We start from the raw sequence: 20,348 nt of genomic DNA, 5'->3' as shown, positions 1-20,348 counted from the left end.
TTCGGATGATTCGGATAACTACAATCATGGCGTTATTTCTTTGTGGCGTTGTAAAAAGGTAATGGGAGTTGTAGTTTTTTTGTAGCCCAGACGGTGGCGATTCAACGGGGCGCCTTGGAAGAAAACTTTCTAAAGGCTTTCATCTGAGAGAAAAGGAAACAAAACGGTAAATACAGCACTAGTGAAGAGGTAGTGGAAACAACTCGTAATTAGCTCACAAGAACATTAAGTTGATTATTCGTTTACACGTTGTCACACATTTGTTCCCCAGGACTTCTTTTAGTACGCTTATGAATAACTGATTTCTCTTTTACAGGGGCGAGTTGCATCATTTTGCTTCACTTTTTTGCAATACTAAGTTCGACCTGTTTTCACCAACAGATGTAGCAATGCATTTCTATGTGGATCAAGAAAAAAAGATATTTTTTGCGGCAGAAAACTTGTTTGAGGTTAAAACCTTCAGTTACTGTGATGCTCAACTCTCCTAAAATCTAGGCACGTAGGTTCTTCAAAACAGACATGGTGTAGTGCAGTTGCTGCTTATTTGAACACCACCTACCAAAACTTCAAAGCAAAGATTATAACTTAATCTTAATCATTGTTGCACCTCGTCAGATTAGACAAAAACCTGTCACTGTGAAGCATCCCACCCACTGTATATAAACAGCACAGTAGCAATGTTATGCTGGCAGTTAATTGTGTGAACAGGTGGGCTGGTCTCAGTATGTGATTGATCCTCTTTCTCTGCCCAGGCAGGAGCCAGGATCAGGGCAGGTAGGGGACCTGGACGGTGGGTGCATCCTCACCCATCAAGGATGCTCTGATCTGGGAAACATCTGCTGAAGTTTCCCTCTTAACGCTGCTATGGTAAGAAGAATACAGCACACAAAGAGCAGCTATGCAAATGTAGTTTGAGTTTATCAGAGTATCCTGTCATAATCAGCAGTTACTTAAGCGTTTGCGCCCTGCTGCCGGTTTGTCTTTCTCTTCTGAGAGTCAAAGTCATTTGAGACTACATGTAGCAAACCTAATTATGTGTGCTGTAACAGCCTAATTGTTAAGGAGATTAAGGTGTAATGTTGAATTGAATCCCAGCATTAATATTTTATGGGCTAAAGCTGTCCATAGGGGGTTCACAGTGTGAAAGCAACTCACAGATGGAGACAGAGGAAGGTTTCTCTCACTCCCTCCTTCTGAATATTATTGGCAAAGTACTGGTGCTTGACCAAAATAAAAAACTTCTGTAAATTTTAATATATATCACTATATTTGCTAAAGTATGAAACATCACTTGTTGAGTTGTCTTGTGTGTTTAGTGCATCAGATTGTATAGTAATGTAAATTCAAATGTTAGACATCAAACTTGTATATCACAGGTAAGAAAAACAAAACATGATATGATTGTATTGATTGATGATAACAAATATTAATATATATAGCCCAGCGCTACAGTGTATGTTATAAGTTTACTGAGACGTACTGGTGTCAAGATCTAAGATCTGAAACTAAACTGACTGACAGTGATTGGTTGATGTGATCAACCCTATGTGTCTCTACACGGACAGCAGGACAGAGTTCAGACCAAAACATCAAAACTGTATAGGTAAGAACTGAGTTGGCTAGACAGACTTGATATTTATTGTAATAAATAATAAGTCATTTCTCTTTATATTGGAAGTGAACAAAGACTTAATTGATGAATACAGCTTGGAGCATTTGCTTGTTCTGGTTCCTGTATTCTTAGTGGGAATTGTTTGGAGTTTTTTTTCTTCCGTGAAGTGTTTTTTGAGGACATTTTTAATATTTTAATCACAGACTGTGGAGAGTTGACAGTAAATGAAGGACAGAGAGATGCAACAAAGGTCAGACATGAAGTGGGGACATTACAATGAATGGGCCGCATCTTAATACCTAAACTATGGGAGCACTGGATGAGGATTGCATAATCTTGGCAGAAGCCCAGTAGTATTGAAATCAAAAGTTTATCTGATGCTAAAGCTAATCTGATGTATGATTGAAATTGGACTGTAATAATTAATTACTGATTAACAACTGGATTTACTCTTGATTAATTGATTATTTAGACTAAAAAAAAAATCTGTGTCATCCAACAGTCAAAAGACACACAAGTATTCAATACACAACAGTGTGCTAGCAAATCACCACACTTGAGAAACCTTGACCAGCATATATTCATGCTTGATGATTTTATGGATTAACTGATGATCAAGATTGTTTATATTTTTGTTCACTGATTGAGAGATTGAAGCACAGTATAATAATGTCTTCTCTCAGTGTTCCTGTCAAATTCAGCCTTTTCTTACTTTTGTTACCTGTGTTGTTGTCTCGTCTTGAGCCGCAAGGCAAACTGAGCCACGTATCAGCAGTTATTTTCTTCAGTAATCATATAGGTATATTCTCTGAAGTAAGCTAACCTTGTCTAAAGGTGGGATACACAGTGTACTATCACCCTATCTCTCTATCCACTCCTCGTTTCGCCCTCTCCTCCCTTTTCTGATTTTCTCCATCTTTTTCCATTTCGCATTACTTCCATTGATTTTTTTGTTTGTTTTTCCAGCTGATTATGTCCCTGTACTCTGATTCGCCGGTGGGCACATTGCTCTCTGCACTTTAATTGGACATTTAATTAGATCACAGTTTTAGTCCAATTAGACTCAGAGGTGTGGGGAAAAGGGGGATGGAGGGGAGAAGAGGAAAAAGTCCCCAAGCTGGTCTCCGTCTCCCTTCTTCGTCTGTCTTTTTCTGTCCGCCTTGCCGTCTCTCTCCCCTCCCTCCTGAGGGCTGCTCATTAGTGATATAATGGGATGACACAAAACACACAGCTCCCTTTACTCTCAGAGTGTCTCGAACAATGCCTCAGCCACACAGGCAAGGTGATGGGGACTGTATCCACTCACTGTTGCAGAGATTGTGGGCTTGTTTTTTTCTTCATAAAATCTGCACTCTTCCTTTTTGGTACTGAAGCTGCAGAGGGGGTAAGCAAAAGTGTTTTGAGACGAGCCAGAGTGTTATTAGTGCCTCTGATTAATCTCCAGCACCTCCTGACAGTCTGCCAGTCACAGCATCATCGACCAGCCCACACACACACACACACACACACACACACACACTCACACACTCACACAACACAAACATTAACAGCATGCTGGGCAGAACCCTATTGACTCAGTGGAGTGCTCTGGTATGATATCACTACACCTAATGAGACTAAGATAAGCCTCATTACCAGCAGCGCTCGCTCATATGCCAGTCAAATGCAGGGACATTCTATACCAGTTTCAGCTCCCCTATGGTTCCGCCCTCTTTCCCTTTTTGTTGTCATAGTCTTCACACACACAGCACCGACTCTGAGCATAAACAACACTGTGCCCCAGCGGGCAAAAAACACATTGGCAAACGTAAACACACGCAAACACACACCCGGATGTATGCAGATATGCATGCACTTACGCTCAGGTGTAAGTTCTCAGAGGACACGAGTCAATCTCTGTGTCCCCTGAGCAGTCACACACACCACCTCCCTCTCTGACTCCCTCCTACCCTCCACCCTCAGGAGAAAGATAGAGAACCAGCCTTTACTATGTCCCTCACTCTACACACACCTTCCCTCTCTGTATGTCCATATATGTGTGTGTGCATGTATAGATGGCGTGCGTGCATGTGAACGACAGGCAGCAGGCTGGCGCGTTTTAGCCACAGGCGTCACTACCTGACCCCCATGGCTGTGAGATTGACAGCTGTGGTCCCGCCTAATTGCATTACTCTCCCAGGTGATTGGCTCGCACCCGGGGGGCTCATTTGTCGGGATGCATTGTGGTAATGATGTAAATTAGCAGATCTGTGTGTCACTCAGCCTTCTCCCCCCCTGCTGATTGGCCCCGCTGTGCTCCAGGGCTCAGCCCCCAGCTGAGGGAGCCAGCTCATTGGTCCTTGGGGAACCGGGAAGTCCCCCAGAAATAGAGCTTTACAGATTGGGCATCCCTGTGGGCTGATATTATCCATCCTCCTACCTCTTTACCTGTCAGTCAAAACCCAGGGACTGATCCCTGCAGCCTCTATCTCCTATCAGACACACACACTCACACAGAGACATGTAGGTGGTATAGGCACTTGAAATAGACCAATGTTGGCTAAGACCCTGAACACACACTATTCTAACTGTATAAACTGTTTGAAAATACACTTATATAAAAAGTGTGTATATGTGTGTGTGCACAGTCGACTAGAATAGAAATAAAGGCCACAGGCTCCAGTTCTGTTCCCCACTGTTTACCCAGCATGCCCGAGCTATGTCCTCTATCAAACCCAGACACCATCACAGTGACAGAGAGTTAGAGAAATATAAACAAACACACTTGTGCACAAAAATGCATGGACCAACTTTGACTCCCTGGTTTCTGATCTGTCTCAATAGCATCAATTGCTAAAAGTGTTACAGTTACAGTAAATGTCCGGTGGGTGTGTGTGTGCGTGTGCGTGTGTGTGTGTGTGTGCACGTGTGTGTGTCAGATGGCAGCAGTGTGTATGTGCACAGCACTCCTGTAGTGTTGCTGAAAGGTTTTGTGGAAGTGTCTGTATTCTTTGTTAAACTGGCTGCCGTTATATGAGGCAGGATATGAATAAAGACTAAATAATGTCAGCATCAGCATGAATCAATACTTATACAGATGCACAATCACTTGGTCTGGACCTCAGCCTGTGATCAATAGTTTACTCTGAGTCATTGTCTTCATATTAACAAGTGGAGTGCTCCCTGAGGAACGTGTATGAATGGCTAAATGAGACCACTCCAAACCTCTCAACAGGACCTGGCGTTGTTTTTACACCCTCCTTTGTTTGAGTTCAGACACTGCATCTCAAAAGCCTTTTTAGCCAAATTTGGATGCACTGTAGGTGTTTCCAAAACACTCAGGTCCTCATGAAACTCTAATTGCCTGCTCTCTGCAATCTGAATGTCCCTCACATCAATTCATGTATTGATGTGTTTCTCTCGTGTCAGTGTTTGGCAAAATTATGATTTATTTTTTTCTGCATCTAAGATTATTTATAAATCAATTCATATTTTTTATTGTAGCAGCTGGGGGACTTTCATATTGACTCCAAAAATATAGAAAAATGTCAAAATCTGTCAACAAAAGTCGAGTAAAAGTTTTTAATGAGCTCCTGTCATAATTGAAAAGAAATAGAGTCAGTATCAGATTACTTCATTTTTTTCTCTGTGTAACAGGCTGGTAATATCAGAATCATGATCTTTGTGAAGGTTCAGCTATGGCATCTTAGTTTTTTCTGCATGTTAGATATAAGTACTTCCACCACACATGTGGAACAGCCTTCCTCACCATCTGAGGGCCACAGAGACCATAGTCTCATTTGAAAAAAGAGACTTGACCTTTCTATTCAGGAAGTCTTTTTCATCTTAACTCTTATGACTCATATGACTCTTCTGTCCACACGTCTGTCCCATTGTCGTGAACAAGATATATCAGGAACGCCTTGAGGGAATTTCTTCAACTTTGGCACCAACGTCCACTTGGACTGAAGGATAGACTGATTATAATTTTGTAGTCAAAAGTCAATGTGATCTCAGAAAACACATTTATGGCCATAACTCAAGAATTCATTCACTAATTATGACAAAGTTTCACACAAATGTCTAATATGATAAAAAGTTATATCCAAAATGTCAAAAGTCAACTTCACAGCATAATGCATACATCCATCCATCCATTTTCTGACATTTATCTGGGACTGAGTTGCTGTGGCATTAGGCTGAGTAAGGAAACCCTGGCATCCTTCTCTCCAGCATCACCCTCCAGCTTGTCCTGGGGAATCCTAAGGTGTGTTCTGGGTTTGACCATATTTCACATTTGGTCGGAGTCTTCATTGGTGACACTAATCTTGGGTTCCCACGTTGAAACTGTGATGATTGTATATATCGTCAGTGCTGATGGGTTGAAGAAGTGTGTGAAGTAGCCATGTCTGAGAACTTGTAGCTTAACTGCAGTAACATCAATATCTGAACCATCATCTACTGGCTACAACTTCTATCAGAATAAGCTTTATTGGCCAAACGTGAACATATACAAGCAAAAAGTCTTCACCACAAATATTATATGATTCTGGACAGACGTGGATGTAAACTTTATATTGTGTATTCTGTGTTATTAATACTGTAGCACTTTGAGTTTCACTATGAATGAAAAGTGTGGTACAAATTAAATGTATTACTATTATTGCTATTAGACAGTGTGTGTCTATGCACACATGCATGTGCATTACTGACTGAGTAATCACTGTAAATTAGAGATGTTTCAGAGATGCTTGTGGTTGATTCTGGTAAAGTTCCTGTAAAAACTCTCTCTCATGGAAAATCGTTTCCCATGACGTGGCACATGTGCCAAACACACACACACACGCACACCTTTAAGTGCCGCATCTACCATCTCTCCCTCTCACCCTCCTTTACCGACTTTGCAGTAAATGTAGTAACCAACCTGTATTAAGTTGCCGCCACTACTTGGCAGAGCGTGAGAAAGCAGCGAGCATGATGGGTAATTGCCGTGCTGCACGCAGTGTCTACAGGAGCACTCTTTATGAGGTGACGGCGGGGAGTGAGAGTGGGATGAGAAAGGAGGGAGGACACCGGAGTATTCCCCCCTCCCTTCAGATCTCCTCAGTTCTCTGACCAAGTTTAAAAGTTTTAAGGCTTTTGTAATCAATCTGCCTATACCTTATTGATGATTTGAAAAGATTTTCTCCATCAACACTTTTTATATCTTAGATTTCATACATAATGCCTCTGATCAATTTGTGTGACTGTTAATGAAAATGTCTTGGCGAAATCTCAAGATTGTGGCATGAGTTTGGTTTGCGCCTCTAGCGTTTATGTGTTTAGGGGCAATAATTGATTTCTGTGTTGTGCCCCGCAGGGCTTGTCCCACATCTCTAAACACGCACATTCATGCACACACACACACGCACAGCAAAGCATGTTGAAGTATTAATGAGACATGAATAAGACATGAAGAGAGACCCCCCTCTTACACACTCACACCCTCCCCAGCTGCTTCCTGTCTGCAGATTACCCAGCTTTCACTGGGCTCTGGTTAAGTGGGGCCAGGAAGAGATTTAACCCCCCCAGCAGGAGCAGACACACACGCACAAACACACACACACATACACACACACACTATCGCACTATCACACTCCCTACTATCAGCAAACATTGTCTCGCTTATTATGTTATCGGAAATTATCTGTTTTGTTGTGTGGTTGACAGCTAATGGGGCTTCAGGTGTTTGTTAACTGGACGAAATATGATTGATGTTCAAGGATAATCACTTTATATCTGCTCCTTGGTGGCTTGTAGGCAGCAGGAGCATTAACTAACTGCTTCAGCTTGACGTGTAATGTAAACTGAACTGTATGTGGAGGTGGCAGTTAACTCATTTTTTTTTTTATTTTGGGTTCGTGGAAATGATTTTGAGATTCCCAGTAGTCGCAATGCTCATTGTGGCGTTAAACATGATACTATGCATTTACTCTATTATTGTATTATTAAATAAAAGAAAATAAAGGAAACAGTCTACACTCAGCTTAATGTCACTGTATTAAACACTTGATATGTAAGTTGTGTGTATGTTGCTGCAAGATGAGTTTTGACCTTCCATGTGTTTGTGTTGTAGGCCTCAGCGACATCTAGCCAGGGACCTGCCTCTCTGGGCTCCCAGGTTCACGCTGCAGCTGTCAATGGAGATAGAAGCGCCCTTCTCAAACTCATCACAGGTAAATAGCCCTAAAAATGATTCACTACCACTACCTCAGCTGCACCACACAGGTGAAGCAGACACACAGGAGAGCTTTCAGTTCACATTAATATGTAATACTGTAATGCTTTATTGATTTCTATACGGACATTTTCTCTGCATCTTTACCATCTGCAGAGAGGTCAGAGTGCAAGGTCAGCTGCAGCAGAGCACCCATGCAGCTGGTAGGAAATTAGTTTTGCACAGACAAACTCCAGCAGAGCAAGTGCTCGCCAGCATGCAAACCTGAACCCCGTCCCTGCTGCTAAAGGATAGTCTCCCTGATGCACAAAGGCACCCTTCCTGCAAAGTGCTGACATTAGCTAGACAATTACCTATGTTGATATTTAAAAAGGAATATGTAGAAAAGTGAGTCTTACTCAGGCTTTACAATAGAAATGTGGCCAATATATGAAGAGGATCAGATTCGTTTTGCAAATGAAGCTACTCTTCGCAAGGAGCAAACACAGTCCTTCAGTTAATCAGTGATACAGTATTTCCTTATTGCTCCCACGTGCTTTAAATAAATTGATATATTTATAAGAGTGGAAGTGGGAATTCACACAAAACTGAAACAATGAAAGGGTAAAGGTATACAGAGTTGCCTTTTAAAAACTGTTAAAACTGCTATAATGTGTGTCACTGTCACAAGCCACATAATTCTTTGCTAAGAAAAAAAAGTGCATAGCAACCAAAATCTTGTTAAAGTGTATCTTCTGACTTAAACCTTCAACCTCCTCTTCTTCTTGGTTTGTATGTGTGTGTGTGTGTGTGTGTGTGTGTGTGTGTGTGTGTGTGTGTGTGTGTGTGCAGCAGAGCCCTCCCTGCGGGATCGTGAAGACCAGTTTGGTCGGACCCCTTTGATGTACTGTGTACTGGCTGACCGCCTGGATTGCGCAGAGATTCTGCTGAAGGCCGGAGCCTCGGTCAACAAGACCGACCACAGCCAGCGCACTGCTCTGCACCTTGCTGCACAGAAGGTAAAGACTCCACACATGCACAGGTGCAAACACAAATGTTGACCATTAGACATGTGGCAGCCCTTTTTTCTGATGAAAGGTATGGTAGTGCGTTTTTGGAATAAAGTTGACCAAATGAATCCACAGCAATGCATTAAAAGGATGAATTTTTAAAAAAGAGGAATGTATCTAGAAGACATTTGGTGGCAAAAAAGACATTTTGACAGTCCATAAGTTCTATAAGCTCCAGTGGGAAGCCAGTGCCCCCTAGTGGCTGTGGTTATGGCCTTTGGGCTTCTGGAGAGGAATCTTTACTCGGTTATAGGCCTTTTAACCTATAAGCATTGTAGCTATGAGCATTACTTGCACACACACATTATCAATTATTCTGAATGGACAATGTCCTGTTTCACTGCCACTGAATCCTGTGAAAGAAGATAGAAAACTGTTCCAACATTAAGAGGCTTGATGTTCTTTGCAGGTCAGTTCAGACTCAGGAACAATTAGAAGAGACGATATTAATGAGAACACTTCTTTACAGGGTGGTCTGTTCTCTCTAGAGTAATGCAGCAGGAAAATAGTGGGATGTAAGGTTTATAATATCTCTTTATGACTCACCGGTATCTTTTTTATGGTAGTATACTGATGTGGGATCGTCATATCATTGAAGAAAGAGTGGAGGTAGTAGGCTATTGGGGTCTGTGTGTGTGTTTGTATGTGTGTGTGTTGGGGGATGATAGTGATGGGAAGCCCTGTCTCTTTGACATCTGATCAATAAGTGGCTGAGACAGGGAGAGAGGCCAGGGATTACCGATCTAATTGGACTGAGAATAGGGAGGATGGGAACACACACACACACACACTCACTCACAGTCTAGATGCATGCTCACACACAAGATAGATCCGTCAGACTGTGGCGTTGTGGTCACAGGATGGCAAATATACAAAACACACGTGTAGGCCGTCTCCCTCACATAGATATACAACCTCCCATCCTGTGACAGATGTTGCGCAATACATCACCTAGAGGCTTGGGGGTGAGAGGCTTAGACCAAAACTGAGGATGATGATGAAGGTGATGATGATGATGTGGAGGGGGGCGACAGGCAGAGAACAGCTGCTGTGCCAGGCCACAAAGCCGCTGTTTACAGTTTAACAGCTCATCACACACGCTGAGCAGAGAGGCAGGAGGAGTGAACGAAGATGGATGACCTGTGGATTGAACCAGACACTGCTAAAAGCCTGGGGAGCTTGTGTGTGTAGGAGTGTTTGTGTCACTGCTGCTGGTTCATGACTAATTTTGAGGTGAATTGCTGATTTCTGAGCTACTTTGGTTAGAATACTTTCTCACAGAGATCTTTGCGTCTGTGTTGCAGGGGAACTTGCGTTTCCTGAAGCTGCTGCTGTCCAGACGTGCTAACTGGCTGCAGAAAGATTTAGAGGAGATGACCCCGCTCCACTTGGCCACCCGACACCCCTCTCCAAAAGCCCTCGCCCTCCTGCTCAAACACATCGGACCCGGAGAGGTTGACACACAGGACAAGAACAAGGTAGTACAGTACAGATACACACACACACAGAAAACATCGGAAGCTTGTTTGTCTTCACAACTGTTCATAGTTTGTCCTGAGTCAAAAACTAGCCAGTCTGGGCATCTGACCAATAACCTGCAAAGAGATAACTGACGGACTGAAGATAGTTTGTTACAAGCACCAGGAATTTGAGGTCATACACACATAACCACACTCACATAGCAGCGAACGATTTAACAATCTGCGGCTTTGTCCTGTGTTCTGCTGATAAGACCACAAACACACAGTCTCCTCTGTCTGCTGGAGCTGATGTGTATCTGACATCAGTAGTTAGTTTTGTAATAATCCAATATGCATCATCGTGTCAGATGACAGTGGTTTCAGCAAATCTCAGAATAGCTCAGTAGCCGTCATGAAGGCAGTATCTGGGTTACAATCACTGCTCCCCGCTGGATCTTCAATATGAGCTTTGTGTAACAAGCAGCCCTCATATTTCCTGACCATGTCATAGTGGAGTTATTTTTTTAACATAAATGGAAACCTCAAATTTGGTGCTACAACAGGCCCCTCTGTGTTTGACTCCATTCATCATCTTTGTCTCTCTTTTCTTGTTTGGTTCTCTCTCACGCTTCTTCTCTTTTACAGCAAACTGCTCTCCACTGGTCAGCGTTTTATAACCGACCAGAACATGTGCGCCTTCTTATCAAGCATGATTCCAACATCGGCATCCCTGACAGTGAGGGCAAGATACCTCTGCACTGGGCCGCACACAGTCAGGAGCCCAGCGCCACACAGACAGTCCGCTGTATACTGGTACATATCAGCATTCATGTACACACACACAAATAAAGCTGTCATCATCATCATCATCATCCTTCTCTGCCCTGACCTGTCAGTCTGCATGGGGTTTTTCAATGCAGTCATCATGTGTGTGCGCGTGTGTGTGTGCGCGTGTGTGTGTGTGTGTGTGTAGGAGGCAGCTCCCACAGAGTCCCTCTTGAACTGGCAGGACTATGAGGGTCGGACGCCCCTGCACTTTGCTGTTGCCGACGGTAACGAGGCAGTGGTGGAGGTGCTGACATCTTACGAGGGCTGTAATGTGACAGCTTATGATAACCTCTTCAGGACTCCGCTGCACTGGGCTGCTCTGCTCGGTGAGTGAACACAACTCCTGCATGTGACCTGCTGCCATCTGACTGACCGCTACACACTGAAAATAAAGTTCAAATAGTTCAATTTGCAAATTATGTTCTTTGCCCAAAAAAACAACATTCTTATGAGGAAATGTTTTTTCACTGGCAAGCTATTTATAGTCTTTTTAGTCAAAGCTGTATCAGTTATTGGCAACATGATAAGAAGATGTTTTATGTATTTTCTTCAGGTTTAGGATTCTTATACAGTAAGTTGCTTTTATTGCACCATACAAACAAGTTGACAGTAAACTGTTGACTTATGTTAACTCAGAGAACCAGACTTTCTTCATAAAGGTGCCTTTGAAGAACAGTATAGCTGAGCAGTTGTCCCAGCTGCTCCCATCCTATTTTATTATCTGTAAATCTAATGCAAATGTGTGTTTTTCAGGCCACGCCAGAATCGTCCATCTGCTGTTGGAGAGAAACACGTCGGGTACGATTCCCTCTGATAGCCAAGGAGCGACACCTCTGCACTATGGAGCTCAGAGCAACAATGCTGTGAGTCAGAAAGCTGGAAAATATGCTGAGTCGGCATCATGCAACTCTTCCCATACTACACGACAATGAAATAAAGTTGTCATTTTCTATATGTTTTGATACTTTAACTGATATTCAAAGTTTGATCTCGACCTTGGAAATAGCAAGATATTTCAAGATTGTATAGCTTGATTGTTCAGTGGGATCCAAAGCTTGTAATATGTAATGTGTGTGTGTGTGTGTGTGTGTGTGTTTAGGAGACAGTGGGTGTATTTTTGTCCCACCCGTCAGTGAAGGATGAACCCGATCTGGAGGGGAGGACAGCCTTCATGTGGGCCGCTGGGAAGGGCAGTGATGATGTCATCCGGACGATGCTGGCCCTCACGCCTCACATTGACATCAACATGGCGGACAAGTATGGAGGCACTGGTGAGGGCCTGTGAAACAAGAGGAGGAACTGCTTTGACCCTATCTTTGATCTATCCTCACCTTTGATGACACAAAAGCCCAGGACATGACACACACACACACAACTTCACACTTGTTCTGTTGGTTTTTCCAAAGTTCGGCCTGTTGCTTGTTTTAGGCTAGGGATGATGATGTCACAAGGGATTCCCCCCAAGGTGCTAGAGACTGTGAGACTAAGGGAGAGAGGGAAGTGATACTGTCAGCAAAATTAGTGTAAGCTCACTGAATAGACTCCCACCACTGCCAGCTCTGTCCTCTGACACACACACATACAGACACACATGACTTACTGCAACACTCTGACCCCCCAGGGCTGTTAGGTCGTATAATCTCCATGGCGATAGCCCCTCCACTCAGCCGGGCGGTCATTGTTTATGCATGCATAACATGCGACAGTTGACTCATGCTAATGAGACAGTGTGAAGGGCAGTGCAGCTCACTGGTGCCCAGATCCCCTCCATGCACTTGACTCTAGTCTGTACTGTCTGGGGACTGGAGAGAGGGGGAGCAGGAGGAGCCACAAGGAGGCTTAAGTGTGTTGCTCCTCATTAAATTTCTCTGTCTGTTTAACCCTCCATTGACCAGGAATTTAGCCACAGCCAAGAGAGGATCAGCAGTCGGGTGGGGTGAATAAACAAAGACAAGGCAGGCGAGGGAGGAGCAATCATCCTGAGGGTGATTCTTGCCCAGTTAGACATCTTGCATTCTTATCTGGGGATCATTTTCTGTGTGTGTGTGTGTGTGTGTGTGTGTGTGTGTGTGTGTGTGTGTGTGTGTGTGTGTGTGTGTGTGTGTGTGTGTGTGTGTGTGTGTGTGTGTGTGTGTGTGTGTGTGTGTGTGTGTGTGTGTGTGTGTGCGTGCGTGCGTGTTCAAACAGCGCTTCATGCAGCCTCCCTGTCAGGCCATGTGAGCACAGTGAAACTTCTGCTGGAGAGGGGAGCAATGGTAGACTCTCTGGACGTGATGAAACATACACCACTGTTTCGCGCCTGTGAGATGGGACACAGGGATGTTATACTTACACTCATCAAAGGTGGGTGTCAGTGGTTCTATAAATGTATATAAGTTCTATATGTAAGTCTTGTCAGGTAAATGCTTCAACTAAAGTCTAAATGTATTGAATAAAGGTTCTGCACATGTGGACCTGGTAGACGTGGATGGTCACACTGCTTTGCACTGGGCAGCTCTTGGAGGGAATGCTGAGGTCTGCCAGATACTAATGGAGAATGGGATTAGTCCCAATGTACAGGTACATACAGCGTACATGGTGGTACAACAACAAAGGAATAGTTCAGAAATGTTTAATGGCTTGTTCTTTAGTTGGTACTCGTCTTTTACATTACCCAGGTTTCTTTTTCTGAGTCATCTATCCCTTTAATAGATATGCAACTAGAGCTGTCTAGCCACAATCTTCATTCAGCAAACTGATTTTTCAAGTTTGTCTTGAAACAACAGTCAGGTGCCCATATGAACCATAAGGTGCCATGTGAGGTTTTCCTTGCTGTAATCATTCCTCCTGCTCATACTTACCATTAGAAAATCCCTTCATAATGCACTACTTGGACCAAATTCACAGACCTCATTTTGAGCATAAATTTATTTTAAGTTTTATTTAAAGAAATTATGTGCTTCAGATGTCTGAGCCAGTCGAATAAAGTTAATTACAGTCTTTTTAGTAAAAAATATCCTCTCATTGTGTCCCCACGGAGACTTTTGAGATGAAACCTTCCCATCTGCTTCATGATAATATTTGACTGTTGTGCAGGACCAGGCAGGACGCACTCCTCTGCAGTGTGCCGCTTATGGCGGCTACATCACCTGCATGGCTGTGCTCATGGAGAACAATGCTGATCCAAACATACAGGACAAGGAGGTGAGAGTCCTCTCATACAGTCTGTTCACACATGCTTCCATGTTATCTGAACTTTCCAAACACAACTATGGCATGATTGGGTGATCTTTCTGTACGGGTGCATAGGGGCGGACTGCTCTCCACTGGTCATGCAACAATGGATATCTGGATGCTGTGAAGCTACTTCTGGGTTACAACGCCTTCCCTAACCACATGGAGCACACTGAGGAGAGGTGAGGAGAGAGTGAATGACGACTTAGGAACTGACAGTAAAGTGGATCTATGCATGACACCTGTCTTTGTGCCATGCAGGTACACGCCACTGGACTACGCTCTGCTGGGTGGGCACAGTGAGGTGACTCAGTTCATGCTGGAGCATGGCGCTCTGTCCATAGCAGCCATCCAGGACATCGCTGCTGCCTCCATCCAGGCTGTCTACAAGGGCTACACCGTCCGCAAGGCCTTCAAGGAGAGAAAGCAGCTCCTCATGAGGCATGAGCAACTGCGCAAGGACGCAGCCAAGTGAGAGACAAGCTTATACATTCACACAATTCAGACAAATGCACATATTTACATATGTGTGTGCCCAGACTTATACAGAGCCACACAATCTTTCATTCCTGTTTCTGTCTTCATTATCTGTCTCAGCTGTCTTCTTCTTCTCGCCCATATGGAAACCGTCACACTCGCTCCATATCTATCTTTCTGTCTGTCATCCCTGCACACATATAAATCTTCTCCCTGTCTCTCTCTTCAGGCTTGTTCTCCTTTTGTCATTTGCTTACCTGTCTCACCTTTATTCTCTCGTACATGAAGTGTTTGAGAAGCTAATTTCTTTTTAAGTGGGCACATTGACTTCAACTTTTGTTTTTACTTGTTTTTTTAAGCAGACGATTTCATTGAGATAAAAGCTTTGTAGTTTTCCAATCTGTGCCCAGATGTATGACACTTTTACTTAAAATTGTATTAGATATTATGAGTAGATGGCTCATTTCTGCAGTGATCCATCATCAACTTTCCTTTTAAAATGTACATTTGAAACAAGTGTTCATTCATGTGTTTCTCCATCTGGACCTTGTCTGTTCATGTGTTTTTTTTTCCAGATAAAGTTGTCACATTAAAGTTCTTCTGACTTTCTTTGTGTTCAGGAAACGAGAGGAAGAACAACGGAGAAGAGAAGCCGTGCAGCGAGTTGCCACTGTAGAGAAACGAAAAGTGTCAGTGGTGAGAGCAGAGCAGGAGAAGCTCTCCTTAGTGAACATTATAGAGAACTTATCCATGAATGACTCAGTGGTGGAAACAAAGAAAACATCCAAACCTGAACGCACTAAAAGTAAAGAGGAGAGACACAAAGGTACGAAACAGATGGAAATACTTAAATATGAAATAATCCACTTTGAGCTGGAAGTGTGCATGGTAATGTGTTGACAATTTAATTTTTTTGTCTTTATTATCATTAAAGACTGAGTGGACAACATAATGTCTTTTCTATATCCACTACTTCACCCCACCAGGCCACAAGAGCAGATCCTCCAGAAGAAGTAAAGCAGCCGAACCACATGAGGTTCCTGATGCTCTGAGCCACCACTGTCATGTGACCTGTGACACTGCACCCTGTGCTCCCCAGACCACCAGGCTGAAGGAACTACTCTCTCCTGCCAGCTGCAGCCAACCACCCAGCCTTAAACCCCGACCCCCCTCCACGCCCAAAGTCAGGGAACGACCTTCCTCAAACACATGCGCTCCTTCCAGCATGAACCAAACTGACACAATTACTAGAGAATGCATCCCTCCAAAAAAGAGAGACACTCACACGACTGTGCAGACTGCCCCCGGCAAGACTGATGCCCTCACCTCTCCACAAAAGCACAGAAACCACAAGGAGCAGATTTCTGAAAAGGCCGCTACCAAAGATCAAACTCACACTCCCTCATTAAGAAGCAGTTCATCCTCGGACCGCAGAAGCCCTTCAAGAAAAACTCAGGCTGCCACACACGCACCGATCCCAAAGCGTGCACACAGGGGACAGGACAAAGAGCAGCACAGGAGAAGAAATGAGGCCGTGCGGATCATCCAGAGAGCTTGGCGAAGGCGAGTTCATGTTTTTGTTCTTGATAGTGTTTGTACCTGGAAGAGTGTTCAGTAGCCAAAGCTTCTCGGTCTGTGGGACACTGGCAGTGCCATGTGGTGCCCACATGTGCCCTCTCTCACATACATGCCATCTCTCCTGTACCACCACCACCACCCCCCCCCCAATCTATGGTCTGGATGCCATCAACACTTGAGCAGTAGGGGGGAGAGCGTGGGAGATGAGTGGGACAAGGAGTCAGGGGATAGACGGGCTATAATCTAGAGCTTTCATACTGGTTTAACAAGAGGCTAAAAGTTCAGCCGTGCTGCTGTAATAGCTACCAGCAGCTTCTCTTTGCTTTCCTCTGCTTCTTACACACTGTGATTCTCTTAGAGCCTGCCAGTCCGCAGCAGGAGGGCCTCTGTTTCCATTCAGCTTCACAATTATATTCTGAATGTGCTGCCTATTAACTGCCTTGAATAAAGTCTGTTTACTTTGTTTATGCTTAGTGAGTATTAGTGTGAGGAGTTGCCAGCTTTTAGACCTTTGAACGCTGTCTGAGATTTTTTTTATTGAACGGTGTGCGTGTGTATGCGCTTGCATGGGGACGTGTGTCTGCAGGTTCCACGCACGCAGACGAAGAGAAGCCAAGGCCTGTGAAAAGGTGGAGTCAAGTGATTTAAACCACACCCCCAACAGGAAGAAGATGGAAATACGAGCGCCACCCGCCAAACCAGCAGCGAGTAAGAGCTCTGTGCTACAAAGCATCTATGGTAAGATCATTCGTATACTGCACAAAAACATGTTCTTTTGTTTTCCTGAGCACTTCCTTTTCATATTTATTAAATAACAACAACAAATCAGAAAACAGAGGTATGATCACATTGGACTTCGGTCAAAAAAATGCCCTGTACTCAGCACTAAGAAAGGATATGATTGAGAAATAATGATGTGGGAAAGCAATTTAATATTGTACTAATGAGGGAGATGACTACACTAGTAGGATAAAGAAAAACACAGTACATCCCTGTGTCCGCTGGCTGACCGAGCACATTCACAGGTCCAAGTTGAACAAATGTAAGATGTGACCCACGAATCTGCCAGAGGACACTACATATTCACATAAAAACAGGAAACACATTATTGAGTTCACAAGTTGCCTGGGCTTCATTAAAGTGAATGATCAAATATTTGTAGATACTGGTCACAATGGAGGCCCACTTTAATGGTAAACCAACAGTGAATCACTTATTTTGGCTGATTGATTTTCATGCCTTCATCAGAAATTTGACAGCAGAGAAATGGGGAATGACATGCACAAAGGTCCCAGGCTGGATTTGAACCAGGGATGTTGCGGTTGATGGTCTGTGCTGTAAACAACTGTACCACCAGAGCACTCTAATCAATAACTTCTATTTGAAAACAGCTGCACTGTTCTCCAAAGGCTGACACTTTGAAGCATATTGCATGTCTGGCCACACCCAATCAAAGATGAAAGTAGCTGCTTACCTCCGTGATTATGACCAGACCTCTAAGAGCATCATCATCATTATCATCATCATCATCAGTAGCAGCAGCAGTTTTCTGCCCTGCATGATTCAGTGTTGTTTACTGTTTGAGGTGGCCGTCCTTCCATCTTAATTGAAACCGTAGTTCTTGAATTACGTGAAAACCGTGATATTGGAAACAGAGATTTTGTAGGATCAAAGCAAGAAGCTGGAAATCAGGATGCTTGTCATACTGGTGTAGAACACGCTGTAAGTGACTAACGCTGGGAACAGGAAGCCGTGTAAATGTCTGGGTGATGCTTCAATCCACATAGAAGGACAGTATCAGCCTGGTTGCCTGTTTGGACCCTCTGGTATGGTTTCACCCCACAGACAGGCCTGACCTTCATCACACATCACCAGGTGATGATGGGAGAACGGGCAGAAACCTTGCCACGCCAAAACATACAAGCGTGCACGCCGTCTCCACTCACAGACAGATAGACACCCCCCCCCCCCGCCCACCCTCCCCCACCCTCTTCGCTCCAACCCAACCTTCTGACGTGGTATTCCCCTCCTCCTTCTCACCCCTCTCTCCCTCTTTCTCTCCTTCTCCCTCTCTGACAGTCCTGGCACTGTGAAAAGTTCAGAGCTGTCAGGGGGAATGTCAGACAACTGCGTAGAGCTATCCGCTGAGCACACACCCGAACCCACGACACGGTGCCACACACACACACACACATACACACACTCACGAGACTAATTCTTTCACTCCCTTCACCTTTTTTTCAATGTAGACAGACATTTGACACACAACTCTGAACTGGGTCACACTGCTTCGTTAATCATCATAAACCTTTATTTAATTGCCTGTGAATTATTTTATCACAAACGTATCTTTAATATCTGTTTTCAATTCTCTGCAGCAACACACGCAGAGACAGAGGAACCTATTTTTACATCAATGATATCAAAACTATGTGTCAAATAACTACTATGTGCAAGTGATTTGTTGATTTTTACAACTTCACAACTTAATACTCTATAATGTATAAATGTATTTACACTGTAAAACCAAATAATCACTCACACTGTAAGTGCAAAGGCAGAGGAGTGAAACCTAAATGTTCCAGACTCTCTTCATAACATAAAACAAGCAAATTACTCCAAAACCACCTCTTCAACCATCTTGAACCATCCATCACCAAGTTGCTCATCGATGTGATAAAACTAAAAATTTGTAGGAATATTGTATTATGATCAATCAAACTCTTGAAAGAAAATGGTATCAATCATATTAACTACCTCTTGTGAAATAACTCTGAGTGTCTTTAATCAGTAAAAAGTAGTTCCTTAAAAATACCTAAAAAAAACTACTAAAATGTGAACTTTTGGAATTAAAAAAACAGTAATAGCTAGGCCCCAGCGAGATTTGAACTCGCGACCCCTGGTTTACAAGACCAGTGCTCTAACCACTGAGCTATGGAGCCTTTGTTAAGTGTAACATTAGCAGACAGTTGTTTAATTACTACACCTTAGACAATCATGGGTGTTCACTTGACTATATCAGTTGTACAGGAGTGTCCTGAGCTTTGTAATGTAGCACCACCCGGTTCGACTTAAGACACTCTTTAAATTTTCTTGTGAACTGTTTGTGAAATATAGATATCATCATAATTTTTTTCTTTCCCATCTTTTTTTAAGGCAACTCTATGGCCAGACGAGGGCGTTCACTGCGGGGCTCTCAGTCCCAGCTGCTCCTGGACATGCCTTTACGGACCCAGAGCCAATGTAAGTTCTCTCTCTCCCTTGCGCGTACACGTACGTACGTGTGTGTGTGTGTATGTATACATATATAAATGTATGTGCTTATTTTACAGTGAGCGGTATCGACTGTGTGCACTTGACTGAAGCCGTGAATCAAGCCAAGCAGTACTCGTACCACCTGAGACCACATAGCGCCGGACAGGGGACCAGAGGCCGAGGAAAACACTGAAGCAACACACACACACACACACACACACACCTTATGTTCTTTGATGTTTTCTCAGCTGGCTGGCAGCCTTACCTACCTATAGAATTACTATACACATTGTTCACTCAATGTGCCAAGCTTTCTAAAATTAAGCCATATGACATCAGAGCCATGACCTCACAGGGTGGGGTTAAGTCTACAGAGATGGTGTGTGTAAAAGATAACCTTTCATCCATTGTGGAAGAAACACATACACACTCCATATCCCTCGTTCTCCATCGCCTCTCGCACACACAGTGAGATAACCTTTCCTCCTGTTGTGGAGAATGAGGCAGTCTATCAACAGCCGGTCATACAGATAGCCCACCTGCAGCCTCGGACACACATACACACACACAGAGTTACTCTCTACACACCAGTCTCTAAGTGCTTTCCTTCTCCAGAGAAAGATGTATTTTGAAACCATGCTTTTTCTTTTTTCTTTTTTTTTTTTACTTTAATATGCATT

At 43.6% G+C, this 20,348-nt stretch overlaps 1 protein-coding gene and 1 non-coding gene across 5 annotated transcripts; one reads left to right on the top strand and one right to left on the bottom strand.

The window, feature by feature from the left end:
• The first annotated feature begins 36 nt into the window (after window positions 1-36).
• On the top strand, window positions 37-20,347 carry invs (inversin). Of its 4 annotated transcripts, none has more exons than XM_053327929.1 (19): window positions 37-166; window positions 753-867; window positions 7,707-7,806; window positions 8,643-8,806; window positions 10,162-10,335; window positions 10,963-11,130; window positions 11,291-11,471; window positions 11,899-12,008; window positions 12,245-12,416; window positions 13,333-13,488; window positions 13,583-13,704; window positions 14,221-14,328; window positions 14,434-14,540; window positions 14,620-14,829; window positions 15,456-15,661; window positions 15,822-16,398; window positions 17,000-17,151; window positions 19,570-19,656; window positions 19,746-20,347. In XM_053327929.1, exons 2-19 carry the CDS (start codon window positions 865-867, stop codon window positions 19,859-19,861), a joined length of 2,913 nt encoding a protein of 970 aa, XP_053183904.1. In that variant the 5' UTR covers window positions 37-166; window positions 753-864; the 3' UTR covers window positions 19,862-20,347. The 4 variants fall into 4 exon arrangements, with proteins under 4 accessions (XP_053183904.1, XP_053183901.1, XP_053183903.1 ...); XM_053327926.1 differs by having other exon boundaries at window positions 8,640-8,806; XM_053327928.1 differs by having other exon boundaries at window positions 113-166; window positions 757-867; window positions 8,640-8,806.
• On the bottom strand, window positions 19,283-19,355 carry trnat-ugu (transfer RNA threonine (anticodon UGU)). Its single transcript has one exon. It is a non-coding gene; the product is annotated as a tRNA-Thr (tRNA).
• Window position 20,348: the final 1 nt, after the last annotated feature.

Source organism: Scomber japonicus, chromosome 10 (assembly GCF_027409825.1).
Source record: "Scomber japonicus isolate fScoJap1 chromosome 10, fScoJap1.pri, whole genome shotgun sequence".
Taxonomy (NCBI): domain Eukaryota; kingdom Metazoa; phylum Chordata; class Actinopteri; order Scombriformes; family Scombridae; genus Scomber; species Scomber japonicus.
This window is presented reverse-complemented; position numbering and strand designations above follow the sequence as displayed.

What these genes read in the sequence shown, in the direction of transcription:
- invs (XM_053327926.1), top strand. An exon ending in TGCACCTTGCTGCACAGAAG is followed by an intron (nt 8,807 to 10,161) that starts GTAAAGACTCCA and finishes TCTGTGTTGCAG; the next exon opens with GGGAACTTGCGTTTCCTGAA. An exon ending in ATGGAGCACACTGAGGAGAG is followed by an intron (nt 14,541 to 14,619) that starts GTGAGGAGAGAG and finishes TGTGCCATGCAG; the next exon opens with GTACACGCCACTGGACTACG.